At 47.0% G+C, this 24,976-nt stretch overlaps 1 protein-coding gene across 1 annotated transcript in view; it reads right to left on the bottom strand.

The window, feature by feature from the left end:
* LOC149436183 (syntaxin-binding protein 5-like) overlaps positions 1 to 24,666 on the bottom strand; it is a 341,325-nt gene extending 316,659 nt beyond the window's left edge. Inside the window, exon 1 of the mRNA XM_089661918.1 lies at positions 21,848 to 24,666. Within this exon, the coding sequence (XP_089518044.1) occupies positions 21,848 to 22,063 (216 nt within the window). The 5' untranslated portion in view covers positions 22,064 to 24,666. The remainder of the gene's footprint in view (positions 1 to 21,847) is intronic.
* Positions 24,667 to 24,976: the final 310 nt, after the last annotated feature.

Below are 24,976 nucleotides of genomic sequence, written 5' to 3'. Positions count from 1 at the left end.
AATAGAGGAAGAAGAAGTAGAAGAAAGAAGTAGAAAAAGAAGAAGAGGAAGAAGCAGAAAGAAGAAAAAGAAGAAGTCCAGTCCGCTATTATATTTTATATGAAACATAAATATATGATATTTTATATATTTTTTTAGGGTTTTTGCACATTTTTTATCGGTCATGTTGGAAAAGAAGAAGAAGGAGGAAGAGGAAGAAGAAGGAGGAAGAAGAGGGAGGAAGAAGAAGAAGAAGAAGAGGGAGGAAGAAGAAGCAGAAGAGGGAGGAAGAAGAAGCAGAAGAAAAAGAAGAAGAAGGAAGAAGAAGAAGGGAGAAGAAGAAGAAGGGAGAAGAAGAAAGAAGAAGGGAGAAGAAGAAAGAAGAAGAAGGGAGAAGAAGAAGGAAGAAGAAGGGAGAAGAAGAAAGAAGGAAGAAAGAAAGAAGAAGAAGGAAGAAGAAGAAGAAAGGAAGAAGTAGAAGAAAAAGAAGAAAGAAGGAAGAAGAAAGAAGAAGGAAGAAGAAGAAGAAGAAGAAGAAAGAAGACGGAAGAAGAAGAAAGAAGAAGGAAGAAGAAGGAATAAGAAGAAGAAGAAAAAAGAAGAAGTAGAAGAAAAAGAAGAAAGAAGAAGAAGGAAGAAGAAAGAAGAAGTAAAAAGAAAAAAAGAAGAAGAAGAATGAAGAAGAGGAAAGAAGAAGAAGAAGAAAGAAGAGGAAGGAAGAAGAAGAAAGAAGAAGAGGAAGAAAGAGGAAGTAAGAAGAAGAAGAAGATCCAGCCCGCTATTATATTTTATATGAAAAAGTCTTGTGGTTGCAACAAATGTATCCAAATAAAAACATTGTAATCCAAATAATGTATTTGTATTGCTGTCACATTGTATGGTGTGCCCCCCTGTCTCTGAAAGGGACAGAAGTTATGGGGTTAATGCCGGCCATAGATGAGGCGAAAATCGGCCAATTTTTTTTAATGTTGGTGGTAACATCGGCCGATCGAACAACCGATTTTTCGTTGTTTATTTTAAAAATCGGCCGATGTTCGACCCGTCTATGGCCTGCTTAAGTGCTCTTTGTATGTTGTCTCTGATCCTCCCTTTCCTCCGGTTTAGTTCATGCTGTATAGATAGCCCCACCCCTTTTCCCAGAAATGCATTTCAGCTTCTAGCCTCAAGTCATGCAGCAGATCACATTATGATTTTTTGACCAATCCGATGTTCATTGTTGTAAGATTCTCTCAGTTTATGGAATACACTTCACAAGATCTACAAGGTGTCTTCTGGATCGAGTCACTGTCTGTGTCATTCAACTAAGATTGGAGTTATCGCTATCTCACCACAACTGTAAGTTACAGAGATCACACTATCAATGCTGAGATTGGAGAGACAGAACAATCTGGATCATCTGGACAACTGCAACAGGAAGTAAGAGGAAATTTCGGTGAACTGTCATCTTGAACACCTGTCATCAAAACAGCTGTCCCCACTGAAAGGGTTCTCCTCGCTTCTTGACATCACAAGAACTCTAAGTCTTCGGTCACACGGAATTGGACTTTGAAATCGTACGACTTCACTTGAACTCGCACGATATCAAAGTTGGATGTCAGTCCGACTTCAGGTGCGAATTGGAAGACATCTGTGCGACTTTAGGTACAGATGTCTATGTAAGTCGCGGCTGTAATTGCAAAAAAGTAGAGCATGAAATACTGTCAAAATCAATGTCACTCTGATGGAGTCGGAATCGCACCGATAGGACCGCTTCCATTGGATGCGACTTGTCACGCGATCTGAAACGATCAAATCACATGACAAGTCGCACCGGTGTGAACGGGGGCTTAAAGTCAGGATTCCTTCTTACTATACAGTGAAGGAAATGCGTATTTGCTCCCCGGCTGATGTTGAATGTTCGCCCCTCACACAGAAATGATCGGTCTAACAATGGAATGTTCGCCCCTCACACAGAAATGATCGGTCTAACAATGGAATGTTCGCCCCTCACACAGAAATGATCGGTCTAACAATGGAATGTTCGGTGTAACACTGAGAGACAGAATACAACAACAAATTCAGCAGAAATGCGTCTAACAAATGATGACTGATCTGCATGTTCATGAGGGAAAGAAGGATTTGATCCCCTATCATTCAGCAGGATTTCTGGCTACCAGGTGTCTCTCATACAGGTAACAAGCCGAGATTAGAAGCAGTCTCTTAAAGGGAGTGCTGCTAATCTCATTGTGTTCCCTGTATAAAAGACACCTGTCCACAGGAGCAATCAAACCATCAGATTCCAAACTCTCCACCATGGCAACATGAATCATTATTAACTACTTAACGACCGTGTACTACGGACGGCGGCCGCTGTAGGCAAAGCGGCGTACCTGTACGTCACTGCCTACTTCCAGGTATCAGCCCCCTGGCCGGCACCCATTGTGATTGTACACAGCAGGAGCCTGTCAGCAAGTCTCAGCCAATGATTCATGGCTGGGACCTGCTGATCGGCTGTGTGCAATCACAATCCAGAGCTCTGTGTTGACATTCAACAGAGAGCTCTGTACAGAGGGAACAATCTCTGTGTTTCTCATCCCTGCAAAGCATGGATGAGAAACTTGGAGATCGGTTAGTAGAAGCAGTACATATTACACGTAGTTAGGTACACATTTAAACCCTTGATCGCCCTGGAGGTTAACCCCTTCCCAGCCAGTGTCATTAGTACAGTGATCAGTGGTGTATTTAGGTTTTGTGCTGCCCTAGGCAACACAAAAATCGTCCACCCGCGGAAAGAGCCTGACACCAACCAATACACCCCTTCCCCCCGAGAAAGCCTTCCGCTACCATCACCGTCCATACTCCGTCCACCCCACCCCCCCAGCGAGAGAGATAAAGACATTCACTTTCACAGCTCCACACCTCCCCTGGAATGAGAGTCGGGCTCTACATACACCGTCAAGCAACCCACAGCCTCTCTCGGATCCCACCTGGTCCCCATGCCGCGTGTGTCCCTTCTTCGGTCCCTTGTTCTGGGGAGCAGTGCTGCCCCCCCCTGAAAAATTCTGCCCTAGGCAAATGCCTTGTGGTAAATACACCCCTGACAGTGACAGTGTATATAGTGCAAAGGCTCAGCCTCAATCACCAGCCAGCTTGACCCCTTGGTGCGTGCACACGAAGGGGGCCACATGGGGAGACCCAATCCAGACCACTGCTGCAGTGTAGCACAGGCGCCATGAGCAATTACCAGTCGCCATGGCGACCTGGCACCTGAGACTTGTCAAGACCTGTATATATATATACACACACACGCTATATTGCCAAAAGTATTGGTCGGCTGGCCTTTCCGCGCACATGACCTTTAATGGCCCCCCAGTCTTAGTCCGTAGGGTTCAATATTGGGCCTCCTGCCTTTCCACACACATGACCTTTAACGGCCTCCCAGTCTTAGTCTGTATGGTTCAATATTGAGTTGGCCCCGCCCTTTCCACACACATGACCTTTAATGGCCCCCCAGTCTTAGTCTGTAGGGTTCAATATTGAGTTGGCCCCGCCCTTTCCACACACATGACCTTTAATGGCCCCCCAGTCTTAGTCTGTAGGGTTCAATATTGAGTTGGCCCCGCCCTTTCCACACACATGACCTTTAATGGCCCTCCAGTCTTAGTCCATAGGGTTCAATATTGAGTTGGCCCCGCCCTTTTCAGCTATAACAGCTTCACCTCTTCTGGGAAGGCCCCCCACAAGGTTTAGGAGGGTGTCTATGGGAAGGTTGGACCATTCTTCCAGAAGCACATTTGTCAGGTCAGGCACTGATGTCGGGGGAGGAGGCCTGGCTCGCAGTCTCCGCTCTAATTCATCCCAAAGGTGTTCTATGGGGTTGAGGTCAGGACTCTGTGCAGGACAGTCAAGTTCCTCCACCCCAAACTGGCTCCTCCATGTCTTTATGGACCTTGCTTTGTGCACTGGGGGGCAGTCATGTTGGAACAGGAAGGGGCCATCCCCAAACTCTTCCCACCAAGTTGGGAGCATGAAATTGTCCAAAATGTCTTAGTATGCGGAGACCTCAAGAGTTCCCAGCTACACGTTTCCAACAGGCTAAACTGCCCTGTACCTGAAGTTATCTGCCCTATATCCCTCTGACCCCCTGCACCAACGACTGGAGTCTTCTGTGATGTGGAATTATCCACTACTCTGCCAGCAGGACGATCGTTTACTTTGTCTGTATTAGGCCTCATGGAAATAGGACGTTAAAGAAAACTCTCCTAGAATCCTTCCTCCTGGCAGCAGCATTTTTGGAGAAAAAACACCTAAAGTGTTTAAGTGCGTTTACAGACATCAAGCGCTTGGAAGTTAATTAATTTCATTGGGCAGAATATTCATTTATTTTGTCCATTGAAATGAATCGATGCTCAAGTGCTTAACACGTGTTTAGATGCGTTTACAAGCGTGAAGTGTTTTTTTTTGCCAAAATGTAGCTGCTCCAGGATGCACTGACCCTGGCTTTTTTACTGCCTCTAAAAGCTCCAGTCAGCTGCCACTAAAAGCTTCTAAGTCAGTGGTTCTCAACCTGTGGGTCGCGACCCCTTTGGGGGTCGAACGACCCTTTCACAGGGGTCGCCTAAGACCATCGGAAAACACATAATAAATAATAATAATAATAATAATAATAATAAAACACATATATACGTGTAAAGAGCAGCTACTGTGCAGAAAGCAGCTACTGTGCTGAAAGCAGCAGTAATGGAGGTAAAACGACACTTCATGAATTATAATTACTGGGTAAATATCTTTATGGTTGGGGGTCACCACAAAATGAGGAACTGTATTAAAGGGTCGCGGCATTAGGAAGCTGGAGAACCACTGTTCTAAGTCGTAGTTTGCATGGACACAGAATAACATGGAGGGGCATTTGGAAGCAGTAGAAAAAAAAATACCTGACACTCCAAAAAGAGGTAGGAAAAATGTCCTGTGGGTACGAGCGCTTATAATCACAAATGCAACGTTTGTTGGTTGTTTGTTGCATACTGTTTTACTTTATTTTTTTTAATAAAAGCTAAGAGAACGAAAAAAAATGTTACTGTAGGGAAAAAAACGAATCTTTAACCATTTGCCGCCCTATGGCCGAATGGCGGCCGGCAAATGTCATATGGCGTCCTCCCGCACATGCGCAGGTGGCGCTCCTGCAGAGACGCGCAGCGGCGCGATCTGTCACCGGCTGTGTACCTCGGACGCGGCCGATGACAGATCTGAGTATCGGCCCCCGTTGCTGGTACCATGTGACCTGCTGTGACCAATCACAGCAGGTCACATGACAGTTGTATACAATGGATGGCTTCATTCATGCCATCCATTGTATACTAGTGTCTAGCTGTGAATGGTCACAGCAGGTCACATGCACATGTCATGTGATTAGCTGTGGCCAAATCACAGCTAAGCACAAAAAAAAACCCTGAATGAATCGATGTCATTCAGGTAAATGCTTGCTTATAGCAAAGTAATTCTTTGCTATAAGCAAATTGTGTAAAAAAAAAAATATATATATACTGATCACATTTAGCATTTGACATAGCAGCTCACAAGCTCTTTTTTTTTTTATTTTATGTGAAAGGTTTTGCTGTGGGATCTACTGCCCGGCACAATGCTGTCAAATGAACGTGTTGCAGACAAAAAGGGGTGTAAAAAAAATGCATAGCAATTCGCCCAGTGAAAATGCATGTACAGTACATTCATTATGTGTGAATAGGGCAAGAATAAAAAAAATTATTAGGGTATTTCCCATGCTGGTCGAATGTTTGGAACACGCTGCATTTTGCCACTAGATATTGGTAAGTAACATAAGGATTTTCTATGAAAATCTCCCAGAGGACGTGATCCAGACTGGTGTTTTTTGTGACGGGTGCAGACTGGTGTTTCCAGTTAGCTGTGGCAATGATAGGCTGATAAGATCCATAGCTGTTCGCATGTAATCACATATGGCTTGATTACCTGAGGTTAAGGACAGATGAGTGACCCTGGATGCAAGAGGTCTGTGCGCCGGGACCTTGATCTGTCCTTATAGCCACATACAGTTGTGTTCAAAATAATAGCAGTCAGACATCACTAACCGGATCAATCACTGTTTTTGGTAGAAATGATATTTCTACATGGCAGATAATTTCCTAGCCGGTGTAGTACACTACCCCAATCCATCAGACTGTCACCTACCCTCCTCACCTTTAGGCGCACCCTGAAAACCCATCTCTTCAGGGAAGCCTACCCCACCTTCACCTAACTGCCGATCTCCTACCACTCCATCCCCCCAAGCCACTTCCTCCTGTACCACTACCCCCTCCCTCCTAGATTGTAAGCTTGAAAGAGCAGGGCCCTCGAAACCCTCGTGTATTGTATTGTTACTGTATTGTCTCATGTTCTGTCCTCCACTATAATGTACAGCGCTGAGCAAACTGTTGGCGCTATATAAATACTGTATAATAATAATAGTAGAGTAATAGAAATCCAACAGACCCGACAGTCATGACATGCATGCTGCTGATTCTGTGTCATTGAATCACTCATTGAAAGGGGCGTGTTCAAAATAATAGCCGTGTGGAGTTCTATTAGTGACGTCATTCATTCTTTGATAAACAGGTGGCAATTATTGCCCTTATTTAAGGAAGGAAGGCAGCAAATGTTGGACATGCTGGTTACATTGCATTTCTCTTTGAAATTCTGAGGAAAATGGGTCGTTCCAGACATTGTTCAGAAGAACAGCGTACCGCGATTAAAAAGTTGATTGGGGAGGGGAAAACATATAAAGAAGTGCAGAAAATGATCGGCTGCTCAGCTAAAATGATGGCAAATGCTTTAAAATGGCAACCAAAACCTGAAAGACGAGGAAGAAAGCGAAAAACTACCATTGGAATGGATAGAAGAATAGCCAACATGGGGCGGACTCAGTCAACAATCAGCTCCAGGAAGATGAAAGAAGGTGTGACGTTCCCTGTGAGGACTCAGCCAACAATCAGCTCCAGGAAGATGAAAGAAGGTGTGACGTTCCCTGTGAGGACTGTTACAATTAGAAGATGCCGATGTGAAGCCAAGCTATCTGCAAGAAGTCCCCGCAAAGTCCCACTGTTGGGAAAAAGACGTGTGCTGAAGAGGTTACAATCTGCCAAAGAGCACATTGACTGGCCTAAAGAGAAATGACGCAACATTTTGTGGACTGATGGAAGTAAGATTGTTCTTTTTGGGTCTAGTGGGCGGAGACAGTTTGTCAGACGACCCCCAAACACTGAATTCAAGCCACAGTACACTGTGAAGACCGTGAAGCATGGTGGTGCAAGCATCATGATATGGGGATGTTTCTCATACTACGGTGTTGGGCCTATTTATCACATACCAGGGATCATGGATCAGTTTGAATCCATCAGAATACTTGAAGAGGTCATGCTGCCTTATGCTGAAGAGGAAATGGCCTTGAAATGGGTGTTCCAACAAGACAACGACCCCAAACACACCAGTAAATGTGCAACATCTTGGTTCCAGACCAACAAGATGGACGTTATGGAGTGGCCAGCCCAATCCCCGGATCTTCATCCAATAGAAAACTTGTGGGGTGACATCAAAAATGCCGTTTCTGAGGCCAAACCAAGAAATAGAGAAGAACTGTGGAATGTGGTCCAATCATCCTGGGCTGGAATACCTGATCACAGGGGCCAGAAGTTGGGGGACTCCATGCAACACAGATGTACAGCAGTTCTCAGAAACAGTGCGACTACAACCAAATATTCATGAAGTCATTCAAAGGAAAGCAAAATCTTCAAACATTTCTCAGTTTATATAGTGAATGTTTGAGTTTGTAAAGAAGAATACAAACACGGCCATTTTTTTGAACCGTCTAATATTCACTTTTCTTCCATTTTTTTTAGAGGAACAACACAAATTTGATGTATTTTTCTTCCTGTTGTGATTTGGAATAGAATGTGTCGTGTTCCCAATGCATTTGTGTGGATGGAAATAAAAGGATTAGAAGGATTTGCAGCTTTAGTCACTTTTTTCATCACACGGATATTATTTTGAACACAATTGTATATCTCAGACAGCGGACAGGATGGCAGGAATACAGAGACAACGACAAGGAACACGTCTGGGTGAGGTCTATGTACTCCGCGTCATAATAAATATCTCATTAACCTGGCCTGGCTTTATTTCATGAACCGGAGGATTTGTTTTTCATTTTTTCAGCTTCCCGTTTGCGCCGCACTTGTTTCCTACACACATGTATCCAGCTACACGAGCCGCTGGGCATACGCTTTCAATCATTTTACATAATGTTCCAGGCATGTTTGCCTCTTATTTCTTTGCAGTAAAAAAAGGAAAGATTCCCCCTGAGATTGTAGTCAGAACATGCGTCTCGAGAGCCTCACGTGGCAGCTCCATTCCCAGGATGAAGTAAGCAGTGTTAGGCTGACTGAGGAGCTCAGTACGGTTCTTACACAGAAAATGATAAAGCGGAATTAAACTTCTTCATAAAAAAAAAAATGATAAAAATGTCCCTGGGGGGCTTTGTGCCATAACACACCAGTATGCAACGCATACATTATGGCGGATGTACCTGCCAAGCGATCCCCTGCGGCGCTGCAGTGTCAGCATTCTTGGCTGTTATGGATGCTTCTATCTTCTCCCAGTCTTCCTTCCAGGTTCGGACTCTTCGGACGCAATGACATCACTCCTGCGCATGGGAGTCGCAGCGTCATGGCACAGAGCAGTGCAGTAAATGTATGCTGGGCTGCGTATGTGCGACTCAAGGTACGTAGACACTGGAAGGCAGGCTTTACCCTCCCTGGCGGTAATCCTGAGTGTGGCTTGGGGTTAATTCACAGTACCAAAAGCGGTAACCCCGAGCAACACTCAGGATTACACTGTAGTGTTTCTCCTGCGATCCCGATCCTTACCTTGTCCTGCGATCCCCCAATCCTTACCTTGTCCTGCGATCCCCCAATCCTTACCTTCTCCTTCGATCCCCCGATCCTTACCTTCTCCTGCGATTCCCCGATCCTTACCTTCTCCTGCGATTCCCCGATCCTTACCTTCTCCTGCGATTCCCCGATCCTTACCTTGCCCCTGCGATTCCCCGATCCTTACCTTCTCCTGCGATTCCCCAATCCTTACCTTCTCCTGCGATCCCCCGATCCTTACCTTGTCCTGCGATCCCTCGATCCTTACCTTGTCCTGCGATCCCCCGCTCTTTACCTTGTCCTGCGATCCCCCGATCCTTACCTTGTCCTGCGATCCCCCGATCCTTACCTTGTCCTGCGATCCCCAATCCTTACCTTGGGGGATCGCAGGACAAGGTAAGGATCGGGGGATCGCAGGACAAAGTAAGGATCGGGGGATCGCAGGACAAGGTAAAGAGCGGGGGATCGCAGGACAAGGTAAAGATTGGGGGATCGCAGGACAAGGTAAAGATTGGGGGATCGCAGGACAAGGTAAGGATCGGGAGGATCGCAGGACAAGGTAAGGATCGGGAGGATCGCAGGACAAGGTAAGGATCGGGAGGATCGCAGGACAAGGTAAGGATCGGGGGGATCACAGGACAAGGTAAGGATCGGGGGGATCGCAGGACAAGGTAAGGATCGGGGGGATCGCAGGACAAGGTAAGGATCGGGGGGATCGCAGGACAAGGTAAGGATCGGGGGATCGCAGGACAAGGTAAGGATCGGGGGATGGCAAGACAACGTAAGGATCGGGGGGATCGCAGGACAAGGTAAGGATCGGGGGATCGCAGGACAAGGTAAGGATCGGGGGGGATGGCAGGACAAGGTAAGGATTGGGGGGATCACAGGACAAGGTAAGGATCGGGGGATGGCAAGACAAGGTAAGGATCGGGGGGATCGCAGGACAAGGAAAGGATCGGGGGATCGCAGGACAAGGTAAGGATCGGGGGGGATGGCAGGACAAGGTAAGGATTGGGGGATCGCAGGACAAGGTAAGGATCGGGGGGGGTCACAGGACAAGGTAAGGATCGGGGGGATCGCAGGACAAGGTAAGGATCGGGGGGGTCACAGGACAAGGTAAGGATCGGGGGATCGCAGGACAAGGTAAGGATCGGGGGATAACAGGACAAGGTAAGGATCGGGGGATCGCAGGTCAAGGTAAGGATCGGGGGATCACAGGACAAGGTAAGGATCGGGGGGGTCACAGGACAAGGTAAGGATCGGGGGGGGTCACAGGACAAGGTAAGGATCGGGGGGATCGCAGGACAAGGTAAGGATCGGGGGATCGCAGGACAAGGTAAGGATTGGGGGATCGCAGGACAAGGTAAGGATTGGGGGATCGCAGGACAAGGTAAGGATCGGGGGATCGCAGGACAAGGTAAGGATCGGGGGGGGGTCACAGGACAAGGTAAGGATGGGGGGGGTCACAGGACAAGGTAAGGATCGGGGGGATCGCAGGACAAGGTAAGGATCGGGGGATCGCAGGACAAGGTAAGGATCGGGGGATCGCAGGACAAGGTAAGGATCGAAGGAAAAACAAAAAAACGACAGGCTGGTTGCACTGAAGTTGACCGATTAGACCAGCCTGCCTGTCGGCGGATCAAAACTTGGATGGTTTTCGATCCATCTCTGGCCAGCTTTACAGTGAATATCTCCTTCTGCCGTTCATGAGATACCGACACCAGCTCTAGCCGTTGAAGTCACCGCACATGCCCAGCGTGCTTTGCGTTCAGGTCGCACTGAGTGTGCCCTGAATACAGAGAGTGCCGTGCTGCCGTTGTGATGTCACTGCGGCCCAGCCATTCAAACGGCCGGAGAGCGCGAACCTTGACGGACGGCCGATTTAAGATGGAGACGCCAGGAGCGGTGACAGCGCAGCGCCGGAGGGCTGTGTTCCGAAGGTATGGTAGGCAGTACGTGCTGGTCAGAGGAGGACTGACAACTCATGGGGCCCCGGGGCAATAGGGGATCATGGGGCCCCTGTGTCCTTGCCCAAACTCAAAAAAGCCTATGAAAAAGGTACCAGGGGCATCTCATGGGGCCCCCTACTGACCCCGGGCCCTCGGGCAGTGCCTGAGTTTCCAAATGGTCAGTCCGCCCCTGGCAGGGGCCATGCCGACCCACGCTCTGTGCATCTCATAGACACAGAGAGGCAGCCTGGGAGCGAACACACATAACGTGGCCCTCAGCGGGCACTCGGGGTGGGCCTGGGGGACCCGAGAAGGATCGGGGCTGCTCTGTGCAAAACCATTACACAGATAAGGTAAGTATAACATGTTTGTTATTTTTTTTTTCTAAAAATGGAACCTTTCCAATCACTATGTAATACAAAAGTAACGATGTAACACTTGGAAACTATGTTGCCTTTTTTTACTACTTATTCTGAATCAAAAGGTTTAACCCCTTCACGCCCGCCGACGCCTCCCGGCCCTTTAAGAGTTTCAGAAGCCGGGAGGCGGGGTTTAGGGTCAGGTGACATGATCAGGAAAGGTCCTGATCGAAAGAGGAGATCAGGACCTTTCCGCGAGTACCGGACGTGTGTGCTGGGAGCGGGCAGGGCGCAATAATAGGACGCAAATGTGCGGCCGCTCGGCTCTAGGCCCAGACACCGGGGAGGACGCACTGAAATTTCGATGGCCGAAAAGTTTCAGCCAAAAAACACCCCTTTCGGCCGTTGGCTGAAATAAAAAAAAACAAAAGCACCAATGCAGGTGCCAGAAAAAAACCCCGCCCCTCACCGCGTAGTTCACAGCCTTATCGATCCGGGCGCTAGGCATAGAGGTGAGTGAAGGAAAGATGGCCGCCACTCATCTCTATGCTTTTGGAGGACCGGAGCGATGTCACTTCCTGTTCCGGCCATTTTTTTTTCTTTTTAAAGCGCTAGATAAATGCTTTTTTTTATCCAATGCGTTACATTGCAGAGGAGAGATGTGAGGTCTTATTGGCCCCAATGTCTCCATAAAGAGGACCTGTCACTAATTATGTCTCATTGTCCCCCCCCATATCTCCCCATAAAGAGGACTTGTCACTAATTATGTCTCTTTGACCCCCCATATCTCTCCATAAAGAGGACCTGTCACAAATTATGTCTCATTGACCCCCCATATCTCTCCATAAAGAGGACCTGTCACTAATTATGTCTCATTGACCCCATATCTCTCCATAAAGAGGACCTGTCACAAATTATGTCTCATTGACCCCCCATATCTCTCCATAAAGAGGACCTGTCACTAATGATGTCTTATTGACCGCATATCTCTCCATAAAGAGGACCTGTCACTAAGTATATCTCATTGATCCCCCATATCTCTCCATAAAGAGGACCTGTCACTAATTATGTCTCATTGTCCCCATATCTCTCCATAAAGAGGACCTGTCACTAATTATGTCTCATTGACCCCACATCTCTCCATAAAGAGGACCTGTCACTAATTATGTCTCATTGACCCCATATCTCTCCATAAAGAGGACCTGTCACTAATTATGTCTCATTGTCCCCATATCTCTCCATAAAGAGGACCTGTCACTAATTATATCTCATTGACCCATATCTCTCCATAAAGAGGACCTGTCACTAATTATGTCTCATTGACCCCCCATATCTCTCCATAAAGAGGAGCCGTCACTAATTATGTCTCATTGACCCCATATCTCTCCATAAAGAGGACCTGTCACTAATTATATCTCATTGACCCCCCATATCTCCCCATAAAGAGGACCTGTCACTAATTATATCTCATTGACCCATATCTCTCCATAAAGAGGACCTGTCACTAATTATGTCTCATTGACCCCCCCATATCTCTCCATAAAGAGGACCCGTCACTAATTATGTCTCATTGTCCCCATATCTCTCCATAAAGAGGACCTGTCACTAATTATGTCTCATTGACCCCCCATATCTCTCCATAAAGAGGACCTGTCACTAATTATGTCTCGTTGACCCCCCATATCTCTCCATAAAGAGGACCTGTCACTAATTATGTCTCATTGACCCCCCCATATCTCTCCATAAAGAGGACCTGTCACTAATTATGTCTCATTGACCCCCCATATCTCTCCATAAAGAGGACCTGTCACTAATTATGTCTCATTGACCCCCCATATCTCTCCATGCATTTCTTGTGATAAGAATAAAAGTCATTAAAATTTTTTTAATGAACGCATTCGTAGGCCACGTCCACATATGTAAACAATGTTCAAACCACACACGCGAGGTATCGCCACGAACGTCGGAGCGAGAGCAATAATTCTGGCACTCGACCTACTCTGTAACTTCACACTGCTGACCTGGAGACATTTTTAAAGCATCACCCATGGAGGTTTTTAAGTACCGCAGTTTCACGCCATTCCTCGAGCGTGCGCACATTAAAAGCGTGACATGGTGGATATCTATTTACTCGCCGTAACATCCTCTATCATATTTTAGATGTGGTTCATATTGTTTTTTTTTAATCATGTTTTTTTCCAAAAAAAATATATATTCATTTTTAAAAACTGCGCATTTGTTTTCAGCGCACCACTAGTTTAAATGACAGACATATATCCAGCATAGTCGTTCAATCATTATTTGGTTGCCTGGCTATATTTATCTATTTCAGGTACTTATGTGCACAGCCATCCCGAGCAGTGTGCCTGAGCTGACAGGCAGTCTACCGCTCTGACGGCGAATGCTGGTAATCACCGGGCGCCAGTGGCTAATCACCAGCCGGGACCCGGTGATTGACATCCTCGGTCGTGCACCCCCTACCCGGAAATGAAAACACGTATATATACACGCGTGATTTTGTGCACTTGTGCCACCGTGTAGCAGTATATCTACTATACGGCGGCAGGTAAACGATTAAACTGCCACCTACATTATTATTATTAATATAATACAGGAATTATGGCGCCAACAATTTGCTCAGCGCTTTACAATATAACGGGAGACAATACAGCAACAATATAGTTCAATACAAGAGGGATAGGAGGCCCTGCTCCTGGGAGCTTACTATCTAAGAGGGAGGGGCTAGTGGTACAAAAGGTAGAAGACGTCATAGATGACGAAACGCGCTGGAAAGAGTCAGAATGCGTGACGTCAGCACATACCGGAGTGCGGCGGCCATCTTGTTGGTTAGAAACTTACCATTTGGTTATATGGTGACATGCTGTATTAAGTATATCCTGATGTACGTATAACACTACGTTGTAAGGGAATAAATCCTGCTTATTATACCCCATGAGGATTCTTTTGCTTTTTGGATGATTTTGTCCTCTTTGACTCGTTGTTTTAGGTTTATATTTGGCAATTTATCTGAAGTATTATTATTATACAGGATTTATGGCGCCAACAGTTTGCTCAGCGCTTTACAATATAAAGGGAGACAATACAGTAACAATACAGATCAATACAAGAGGGATAGGAGGGCCCTGATCCTGGGAGCTTACAATCTAGGAAGTATCAATTTGGGAGCTTATGCCTTGAGTTGGGAATCCAGTGAGAGTGATCCTATTGGCGTCCATTTTTATCCAGTGTATGGAGTGCACCGTATCCCGTCAAAGTCAGCAACAACGCAGTTTATTATCCTAATTTGGTATCCGTACTCTGCTTTTCTTGACCGTCACTTACCTGGGGGGGTCATATATGTTTGGTAAGCGGACGTATTTTTTGAGGTGCTGGTGATGGTGGATCCACAAGAAAGTTTATTTATATATATATTTTTTTATTTTTTTTGTTTGTTTTTTTTTTGTTTTTTTTTGGGAATCACAATTTTTTCTGGAATGATTTGAACTTTCATTTTACACTAAAGACTTTTTGTTTGTTATATTTTTTTTTTTTTTGCACATTATTTGACAATTTATATTATATTACTATATTATTATATTATTATATTACAATTTTTCATGTATTATTTTTTATGGTTATTAGTACTTTTGAATGTATAGCGCTGCATTTTTTTGTTTATTAGTTTTATGTATGGACACCCGCGATACTGTGCTGGCTGCTTCCATTCTATATTGAGTGGTATTGAATGGCATGTAGCGCGGAAAACCACTCGGCCTGCCGGCAGTCTTTGTGCAGCCTGCCGTGTCCGGGGCTGGGTCTGCCAAGTGTTGGGCAGAATGGAGGAGGGGGGAATGCGCTCCCACACTGGGCCAATAGTGTGTCAGGCAGAGGAAGTATTGTCCTGGCCCGATGTTATTGGGAAGAGAGAGCGGCATGGGAATAGGTAAGCAGGTAAGTAAACAGTGGCCTCTGACCACCAATTTGGGGATTAACAGCGCTGCCACTGACCACCAATGCTGGGGGTTATTATTGCATCCACTGCTACCAATGCTGGATTATTATTGTATCCACTACCACCAATGCTGGGGGTTATTATTGCATCCACTGCCACCAATGCTGGGGGTTATTATTGCATCCACTGCCACCAATGCTGGCGGTTATTATTGCATCCACTGCCACCAATGCTGGGGGTTATTATTGCATCCACTGCCACCAATGCTGGGGGTTATTATTGCATCCACTGCCACCAATGCTGGGGGTTATTGCATCCACTGCCACTAATGTTGGGGGTTATTGTTGCATCCACTGCTACCAATGCTGGGATTATTATTGCATCCACTGCCACCAATGCTGGCGGTTATTATTGTATCCACTGCCACCAATGTTGTGGGTTAATATTGCATCCACTGCCACCAATGCTGGAGTTTATTATTGCATCCACTGCCACCCATGCTGGGGGTATTTATACATCCACAGCCACCAATGCTGGGGGTTATTACTGCATCCACTGCCACCAATGCTGGGGGTATTTATACATCCACTGCCACTAATGCTGGGTGTTATTATTGTGGCCACTGCCACCAATGCTGGGGGTTATTACTGCATCCACTGCCACCAATGCTGGGGGTATTTATACATCCACTGCCACTAATGCTGGGATTATTATTGCATCCACTGCCTCTAATGCTGGAAGGTTTATTACATCCACTGCCACTAATGCTGGGGGTAATTATTGCAGCCACTGCCACCAATGCTGGGGGTTATTATTGCATCCACAGCTACCAATGCTGGGATTATTATTGCATCCACTGCCACTAATGCTGGGAGGTTTAATACATCTACTGCCACCAATGCTGGGGGCTATTATTGCATACATTGCCACCAATGTTGGGGGTTATTACTGCATCCACTGCCACCAATACTGGGATTATTATTGTATCCACTGCTACCAATGCTGGGGGTTATTGCATCCACTGCCACTAATGCTGCGATTATTATTGTATCCACTGCCACCAATGCTGGGATTATTATTGCATCCACTGCCACCAATGCTGGGGGTTATTATTGCATCCACTGCCACCAATGCTGGGGGTTATTATTGCATCCACTGCCACCAATGCTGGGGGTTATTATTGTATCCACTGCTACCAAATGCTGGGATTATTATTGTATCCACTGCCACCAATGCTGGGGGTTAATATTGCATCCACTGCCACCAATGCTGGAGTTTATTATTGCATCCACTGCCACCAATGTTGTGGGTTAATATTGCATCCACTGCCACCAATGCTGGAGTTTATTATTGCATCCACTGCCACCAATGCTGGGGGTATTTATACATGCACAGCCACCAATGCTGGGGGTATTACTGCATCCACTGACACCAATGCTGGGGGTTATTATTGCATCCACTGCCACCAATACTGGGGGTTATTATTGCATACACTGCCACCAATGCTGGGATTATTATTGTATCCACTGCCACTAATGCTGGGGGTTATTATTGCATCCACTGCCACCAATGCTGGGGGTTATTATTGCATCCGCTGCCACCAATGCTGGGATTATTATTGTATCCACTGCCACCAATGCTGGGGGTTATTATTGTATCCACTGCTACCAATGCTGGGGGTTATTATTGCATCCACTGCCACCAATGCTGGGGGTTATTATTGCATCCACTGCCACCAATGCTGGGGGTTATTATTGCATCCACTGCTACCAATGCTGGGGGTTATTATTGCATCCACTGCCACCAATGCTGGGGGTTATTATTGCATCCACTGCTACCAATGCTGGGGGTTATTATTGCATCCGCTGCCACCAATGCTGGGGGTTATTATTGCATCCACTGCCACCAATGCTGGGGGTTATTATTGCATCCACTGCTACCAATGCTGGGGGTTATTATTACAGCCACTAACACCAATGACAGAGCTAAATTTATCTCTTTCGTGTGCAATGCAATAATAAAATACAGCGAGATTGACGTTTTCTCAGGTTGTTGACATGCATTACGGCTGCCTAACTCAATGCAAGCACACTTGATTAACACGAGCTCCTGTCGTGTGGCCCTCTGGAGTTGTTGGGGGCCGTTTGAGAGGCCTTTTATCATTTTCAAGTAGATCGCGACTGGTCTAAACCCAATGGCAAGAGAAATAAATATATAAATAAATACACAAAGTATATCTCCGGACACGTTTCGTACAATTCTCTGGGATTTTTGCAAAACTGTCTAAATAGTTTTTTTTGCCGAAAAATGTTTTACTCTATGTATACTGTATACAGCTGATGACACACATACGTAATTCAGCACGCCCATTAAGCGCACCTCTTAGTGCGTTTAATAGTTCGTCCTGGGTCTCTCTCCTCATTGGCTAAGACTCAGCAATGGGGGGGGGGGGGGCTGAGCCATGTTCTGTATGTCCCATAGACACACAGAGGCAGCTCAGGAGTGAGCACACACATGAGTGCCCCCAAAGCAATCAGCTTGTTCTAGGGGGCACTGTGCAGGAGGAAGGGGCCGGAAGTGCTGGTGGGGGACTGGGGCTGCTCTGTGTAAAACCATTACACAGAGCAGGTAAGTATCATCTTTTTATTATTTAAAAAAAAAAGAAACCTTTAAGAGCACTTTAACCTCTTCGCGCCGACGCCCCCCGGCCCTTTAAGAGTTTCAGAAGCCGGGAGGCAGGCGGGGTTTTAGGGTCATGTGACCACCGTGATTCGCCATCACATGATCGGAAAAGGTCCTGATCAAAAGGGGAGATCAGGACCTTTCTGTGAGTCACGGACATATGTGCTGGGAGCGCGCAGGGCGCGTGCTCTCAGCACGTACGTATTTTTTAATTGCACGCAAATACGCGGCCGCTCGGTGTCAAGGCCCAGATGCTGAGAGGCCGTATATTTGCGTGCGCTCAAAAATATACCGCATACACCCCAAATTTTACCAAATACACCCAAAAATATACTGAATACACCCAAAATTATATCGAATACACCCAAAATTATACCGCATACACCCAAAAATATACCGCATACACCCAAAAATATACAGAATACACCCAAAAATATACCGAATACACCCTAAAATATACCAAATACACCCAAAATTATACCGAATACACCCTAAAATATACCAAATACACCCAAAATTGTACCGAATACACCCAAAAATATACCAAACACACCCAAAATTATACTGAATACACCCAAAAATATACAGCATACACCCAAAAATATACCGCATACACCCAAAAATATACCGAATACACCCTAAAATATACCGCATTCACCCGAAATTATACCGAATACACCCTAAAATATACCAAATACACCCAAAATTATACCGAATACACCCTAAAATATACCAAATACACCCAAAATTGTACCGAATACACCCAAAAATATACCACATACACCCAAAATTATACAGAATACACCCAAAATTATACCGAATACACCCAAAAATATACCAAATACACCCAAAATTATACCGAATACACACAAAAATATACCAAATACACCCAAAATTATACAGAATACACACAAAAATATACCAAATACACCCAAAATTATACCAAATACACCCAAAATTATACAGAATACACACAAAAATATACCAAATACACCCTAAAATATACCGCATTCACCCGAAATTATACCGAATACACCCTAAAATATACCAAATACACCCAAAATTATACCGAATACACCCTAAAATATACCAAATACACCCAAAATTGTACCGAATACACCCAAAAATATACCACATACACCCAAAATTATACAGAATACACACAAAAATATACCAAATACACCCAAAATTATACCAAATACACCCAAAATTATACAGAATACACACAAAAATATACCAAATACACCCAAAATTATACAGAATACACACAAAAATATACCAAATACACCCAAAATTATACAGAATACACCCAAAAATATACTGCATACACCCAAAATTATACCAAATACACCCAAAAATGTACCAAATACACCCAGAATTATACCGAATACACCCAAAAATATACTGCATACACCCAAAATTATATTGAATACACCCAAAAATATACCACATATACCCCAAAATATACTGAATACACCCAAAAATATACCAAATACACCCAAAATTATACCGAATACACTCAGAATTATACCGAATACACCCAAAATTATACTGAATACACCCAAAAATATACCGAATACACCCAAAAATATCCCGAATACAGCCAAAAATATCCCAAATACACCTAAAAAATATACCGAATACACCCAAAAATATACCGAGTACACCCAGACACGGAGAGGCCGCATATTTGTGTGCGCTCGGCCTCAAAGGGTTAATGTAGGTTTCTCCTGGATACGTTTGGTACCCTATGAAGTCATTTCTGTACATCCAAAGGTCACCTCACACAGGTATACGCTATATACACTGGTGTTTACAACGCCTAAGGCCGGCCATACATGGATCGATATTCGACCCAATTTTTCGTCCAAAAATCAGACCTAAGAATAATCGGCCGATTTTTGCTCTGTTAGTGGGGTCAATGGCACCGGACGATTTTCATGCTTTCTCCTCTTTTCGGGGATCGGGCATGTTGGAAAATTTGTGAAAAACTATTGATTTTTGACTCAACGACGGTAAAATCGTACGATCGTTTTTTAGAAAAGAATATGCGCGCGAGCCGTGACCTGGAAGGAACGGAAGTTTCGCCTGTTAAATGGGGTGAACTTTATGACTCGGTCGGCCAATTTTCACTCTGTTAGTGGGGTCAATGGCACCGGAAGATTTTCAAAATCAATAATGGCATCCCATCAGATTACTGAGCGAATGACGTTTCTGGACGAAAAATCGTTCGGAATTCAAACCATGTATGGCCTGCATAAGTCATCCGTTTTTGCTGTAAAGGCCTTGGGCAAAAGCATGGGGTATGGTGGTGATCAGGACGCTGGTATGGGGTATGGCGGTGATAAGGACGCTGGTATGGGGTATGGCGGTGATCAGGACGCTGGTATGGGGTATGGCGGTGATCAGGATGCTGGTATGGGGTATGGGGGTGATCAGGATGCTGGTATGGGGTATGGAGGTGATCAGGATGCTGGTATGGGGTATGGGGGTGATCAGGATGCTGGTATGGGGTATGGGGGTGATCAGGATGCTGGTATGGGGTATGGAGGTGATCAGGATGCTGGTATGGGGTATGGGGGTGATCAGGATGCTGGTATGGGGTATGGCGGTGATCAGGATGCTGGTATGGGGTATGGGGGTGATCAGGACGCTGGTATGGGGTATGGGGGTGATCAGGATGCTGGTATGGGGTATGGGGGTGATCAGGATGCTGGTATGGGGTATGGAGGTGATCAGGATGCTGGTATGGGGTATGGGGGTGATCAGGATGCTGGTATGGGGTATGGGGGTGATCGGGATGCTGGTATGGGGTATGGGGGTGATCAGGATGCTGGTATGGGGTATGGAGGTGATCAGGATGCTGGTATGGGGTATGGCAGTGATCGGGACGCTGGTATGGGGTATGGAGGTGATCAGGATGCTGGTATGGGGCATCACGGTGATCAGGATATTGTATGGGGTATGGCGGTGATCAGGACTCTGGTATGGGGTATGGCGGTGATCAGGACGCTGGTATGGGGTATGGTGGTGATCAGGACCCTGGTATGGGGTATGGGGGTGATAAGGACGCTGGTATGGGGTATGGCGGTGATCAGGATGCTGGTATGGGGTATGGCGGTGATCAGGACGCTGGTATGGGGTATGGCGGTGATCAGGACGCTGGTATGGGGTATGGCGGTGATCAGGACGCTGGTATGGGGTATGGTGGTGATCAGGATGCTGGTATGGGGTATGGCGGTGATCAGGACGCTGGTATGGGGTATGGCGGTGATCAGGATGCTGGTATGGGGTATGGAGGTGATCAGGACGCTGGTATGGGGTATGGTGGTGATCAGGACGCTGGTATGGGGTATGGCGGTGATCAGGACGCTGGTATGGGGTATGGCGGTGATCAGGACGCTGGTATGGGGTATGGCGGTGATCAGGATGCTGGTATGGGGCATCACGGTGATCAGGATATTGGTATGGGGTATGGTGGTGATCAGGATGCTGGTATGGTGTATGGTGGTGATCAGGACGCTGGTATGGGGTATGGTGGTGATCAGGACGCTGGTATGGGGTATGGTGGTGATCAGGACGCTGGTATGGGGCATCACGGTGATCAGGATGCTGGTATGGTGTATGGCGGTGATCAGGGCCCTCGGGCAGTGCCTGAGTTTCCAAATGCTCAATCCGCCCCTGGTTGGTGTCAACTTAGCAACTGTGCTGAAAAAAACGAATATTTCCAGCTATAAAAAAAAAATAAAATTGGCCGCTAAAATCGCTAAAATCTGGTCAGATCTCTAAAAACTAGCCATGCTGTGTAAATTTCAAAGGACTGACTTACCCCGTGGCAGGTGGGGCACTTTTTATGACAACATAAAATAAAAAAAACTTGGGAGCTGATTGGTTACCAGCACCAGATTTTCACACTCTCCGGTTTTAGTCAATCAACCGCCCCCCCCCCCCCCCCCCCCCCCCGCCGATATGTAATAATAATTGCTTCCGAAAGAATAAAAATCTCATTACCTTGCAGACATGGAACTGCTCGGAGGTCAGGCTCTCCTGTATTTCCGTTTCTCTGGGGGACAAGACAGATCCGAGCGATCCGGACGGATAAAGCGAACAACCTCCGCCTGATCCGCCGCCGATTCCAGCACCTCCACCTACCGGCGACGAGGCAGTAAAACCGTCCAAAACTTTGAAGATCTTCTTCATCCTCGTAAGCTGAGCCCCAATGTGCATTCCCTCGAGGAAAATGGGAGTCAATTCCAAATGACTTTAGAGGTACAGAAAAAAGGCACGAAAAAAAAAACAAAAAACCACGACTACGTGTGATTGCAGGAAACCATCGTTGAGTCGTTTTTTTTTTGGGTTGCTATAATTTGGGGGAATAAAGATATACAGTTCTAAGCAAGGAAGTAAAATTCGATGCCGGGTCTTTTATAGAAAGATCTCCGGATAACTTGCCGACGACTGTCCCGGCTCTTCCGGTGCTCCTCGCTTGTTCTGCGTCACGGGCAACGCGTGTACGGAACGCTTCTGTATACACGGTTCCAGCCCAAGTCCTTCCGGCATCTAGAGGCGTTCTCGTATATTCCGGGATTTAAGTGTCATTTTTTTTTTTTGTATCGATAAATTGATAAATACGGATACGAATGTACTATTTCCCGTTACAATGTATCTTCCGTGCAACATTTATCCCGTGTTCTTCTTCCATCTTGGCATCCTAACTTGTGAAATGTCGTTTGAACCCGTTAGCTTCTTTAAATGTTTTCAAACGCTTTGGGGCCCGCAAAGCGTTGATAGCGCATGAACTCTACGCATGGCCTATACCTCCAAACAACCCCCCACCCCCCCCCACCCCCGCCAAACCAGATCTCTAAATGCCGAGAGGACGCTAGCAGGAGTAGTCTGGAGCTGGATGGCTCGATCTGTTATTCTACACAGCGGCGCCTGCTTGATGATGATGCCGAAAACTGTGAATCCGACCCCTTGTCACCATTTACAAGAGTCTGGCGTTCCTGCTCCTAGTGGCTGCTTGGCCAAATAAAACCTGATTCCCCATTGTTCTTAAAGGAACGGAGTTTCTTGCCGGAGGCTGCGTTCGATGCGTCAGCATCCTCTAGAAGAAGCAGCCTAGACAGCCCTGAAATCGTTGAGGATGAATCTGTAATAGATTTCTCAGTAGGGGGTGGGGGTGGGGGGGGGGATTCGGTGACTAGATGTTCTAATAAAGAACCTATTACGGAAAATACGCTGCAGACTACAGCGACGGTCCGGAGCCCTGAGGATGAATACGGAGGCCAAGTCCTCCTATGGACAGCTCCTGACCCTCCAGCGTCCTCTGCAAAAAATCCAAGCAGGGCTGGAGCCGGTCGTTCAGTCTCTTATCCCAGTATCCAGGACCGGCTATGGGGTGGGGGAGGGGGGCGGGGGGGGGGGGGGGACACAGATCCTGTTCACCAATCAGCTTTTGGAGAAGGTCTTCTAATGTCTTTGGGCTGCAACAGAGCACAGTCCACCGATGGATGAGAAGCCAGAAGAATATGTAGCAGGATCCGGCGGCACCAAAGTCCAGCACTTACACCTCGATCCCCCGACCCAGACAGCAGGCGCTAGGAACCAAGATTACTAGATCCAGAGGTCAGGAGAAGATCTATAGAAGTCCGGCACCAACAAGTCCCCTGGTAGAGGAACGGATCCTCCTGTTCTCTTGTACCTGAACCTCAATACTGGCCCAGGGACCGGGAGCTGGTAGACAAGGGGTCCAGGAGGATGATAAATTCTGCAATCGGTCCACCAAAGCCCAGAAGCCCTCAGCAGTGATCCATGGATCAGGAGCAAGTCTATGGAAGTCCAGCAGCAGCCCGCTAGGTTCTTCAAGAAGGTTCCGAAGACCAGGAGCAGAGTGCTTAACGTCTTTCACAGCAGTCCACAGTTCAGGACAGATCCAATGACTGAAGACGGAGGTCAGAGCCTTCGCGATTGATCCATACACCGGGGGGGGGGGAGGATGAGCTACAGGAACCCAGCAGGTGATAGCGAGCCAAGTCTAGTGCCTTCTACGGTGACCGGGAGCAGCCCGGGGGGACAAGCAGTTCCTACAGTCCCCAGGACAGTGAGGGCCACTCAGGACAGGCCCAGATTCCCTCTTTTCTTCGCAGTATGGATGGTTCTGGACCCTTTACAGCAGTGCAGCAGACCCCCAGGAAGGGCAGATCCCCAAGTTTCCCCTCAGCAGTAAAGCTGATCCCTTAGTCCCCTCTCAGTAGGGCAGCAGACCCCCAGGAAGGGCAGCAGTTGCCCCAGTCCCCCCTCAGTGATAAGGCAGACCCCCTAGTCCCTTTTCAACAGACCCCCAGGAAGGGCAGATGATCCCCAGTTTCCTCTCAGCAGAGAAGCTGATCCCTCAGTCCCCTCTCAGTAGTGCAGCAGACCCCCAGAAAAGGCAGCAGTTGCCCCAGTCCCCCCTCAGTAAAATGGCAGGAAAAACCCCCAGGAAGGGCAGAAGATCCCCAAGTTTCCTCTCAGTAGCACAGCAGACCTTTAGGGACAGCCTCAGTCTCCCTTCAGTACTGAATAAAACCCCCCGAGGAAGAGCACCAGTTGCCCCAGCCTCCCCTCAGTAGTGAAGATGACCCCAGGAAGAGCAGCAGTTGCTCCAGGCTCCCTTCAGTAGTTCAGCAGACCCAGGGGCAGCAGCAGATGCCCCAGTCACCCCTCCCCCAGTAGTGAAGTAGACCGTCAGGAAGGGCAGCAGTTGCCCCGGGCTCCTTCCAGTAATGAAACAGACCCCCAGGAAGGGCAGCAGTTTCCCCACGTTCCCCCCCGTAGTGAAACAGACCCCCAGGAAGGGCAGTAGATCCCCCAGTCACCCCCCCTAGTGAAGCAGACCCCCAGGAAGGGCAGAAGATCCCCCAGTCACCCCCACTAGTGAAACAGACCCCCAGGAAGGGCAGAAGATCCCCCAGTCACCCCCCCTAGTGAAGCAAACCCCCAGGAAGGGCAGTAGATCCCCCAGTCACCCCCCCCCCCCCTAGTGAAGCAAACCCCCAGGAAGGGCAGTAAATCCCCCAATATTGACAAAGACCCCCAGGAAGGACAGTAGATCCCCCAGTCACCCCCCAGTAGTGAAGAAGACCCCCAGGAAGGGAA

Source organism: Staurois parvus, unplaced genomic scaffold, assembly GCF_062004578.1.
Source record: "Staurois parvus isolate SC_StPar_1 unplaced genomic scaffold, SC_StPar_1.0 ptg001406l, whole genome shotgun sequence".
In the NCBI taxonomy this organism is placed as follows: Eukaryota; Metazoa; Chordata; class Amphibia; order Anura; family Ranidae; genus Staurois; species Staurois parvus.
This window is presented reverse-complemented; position numbering and strand designations above follow the sequence as displayed.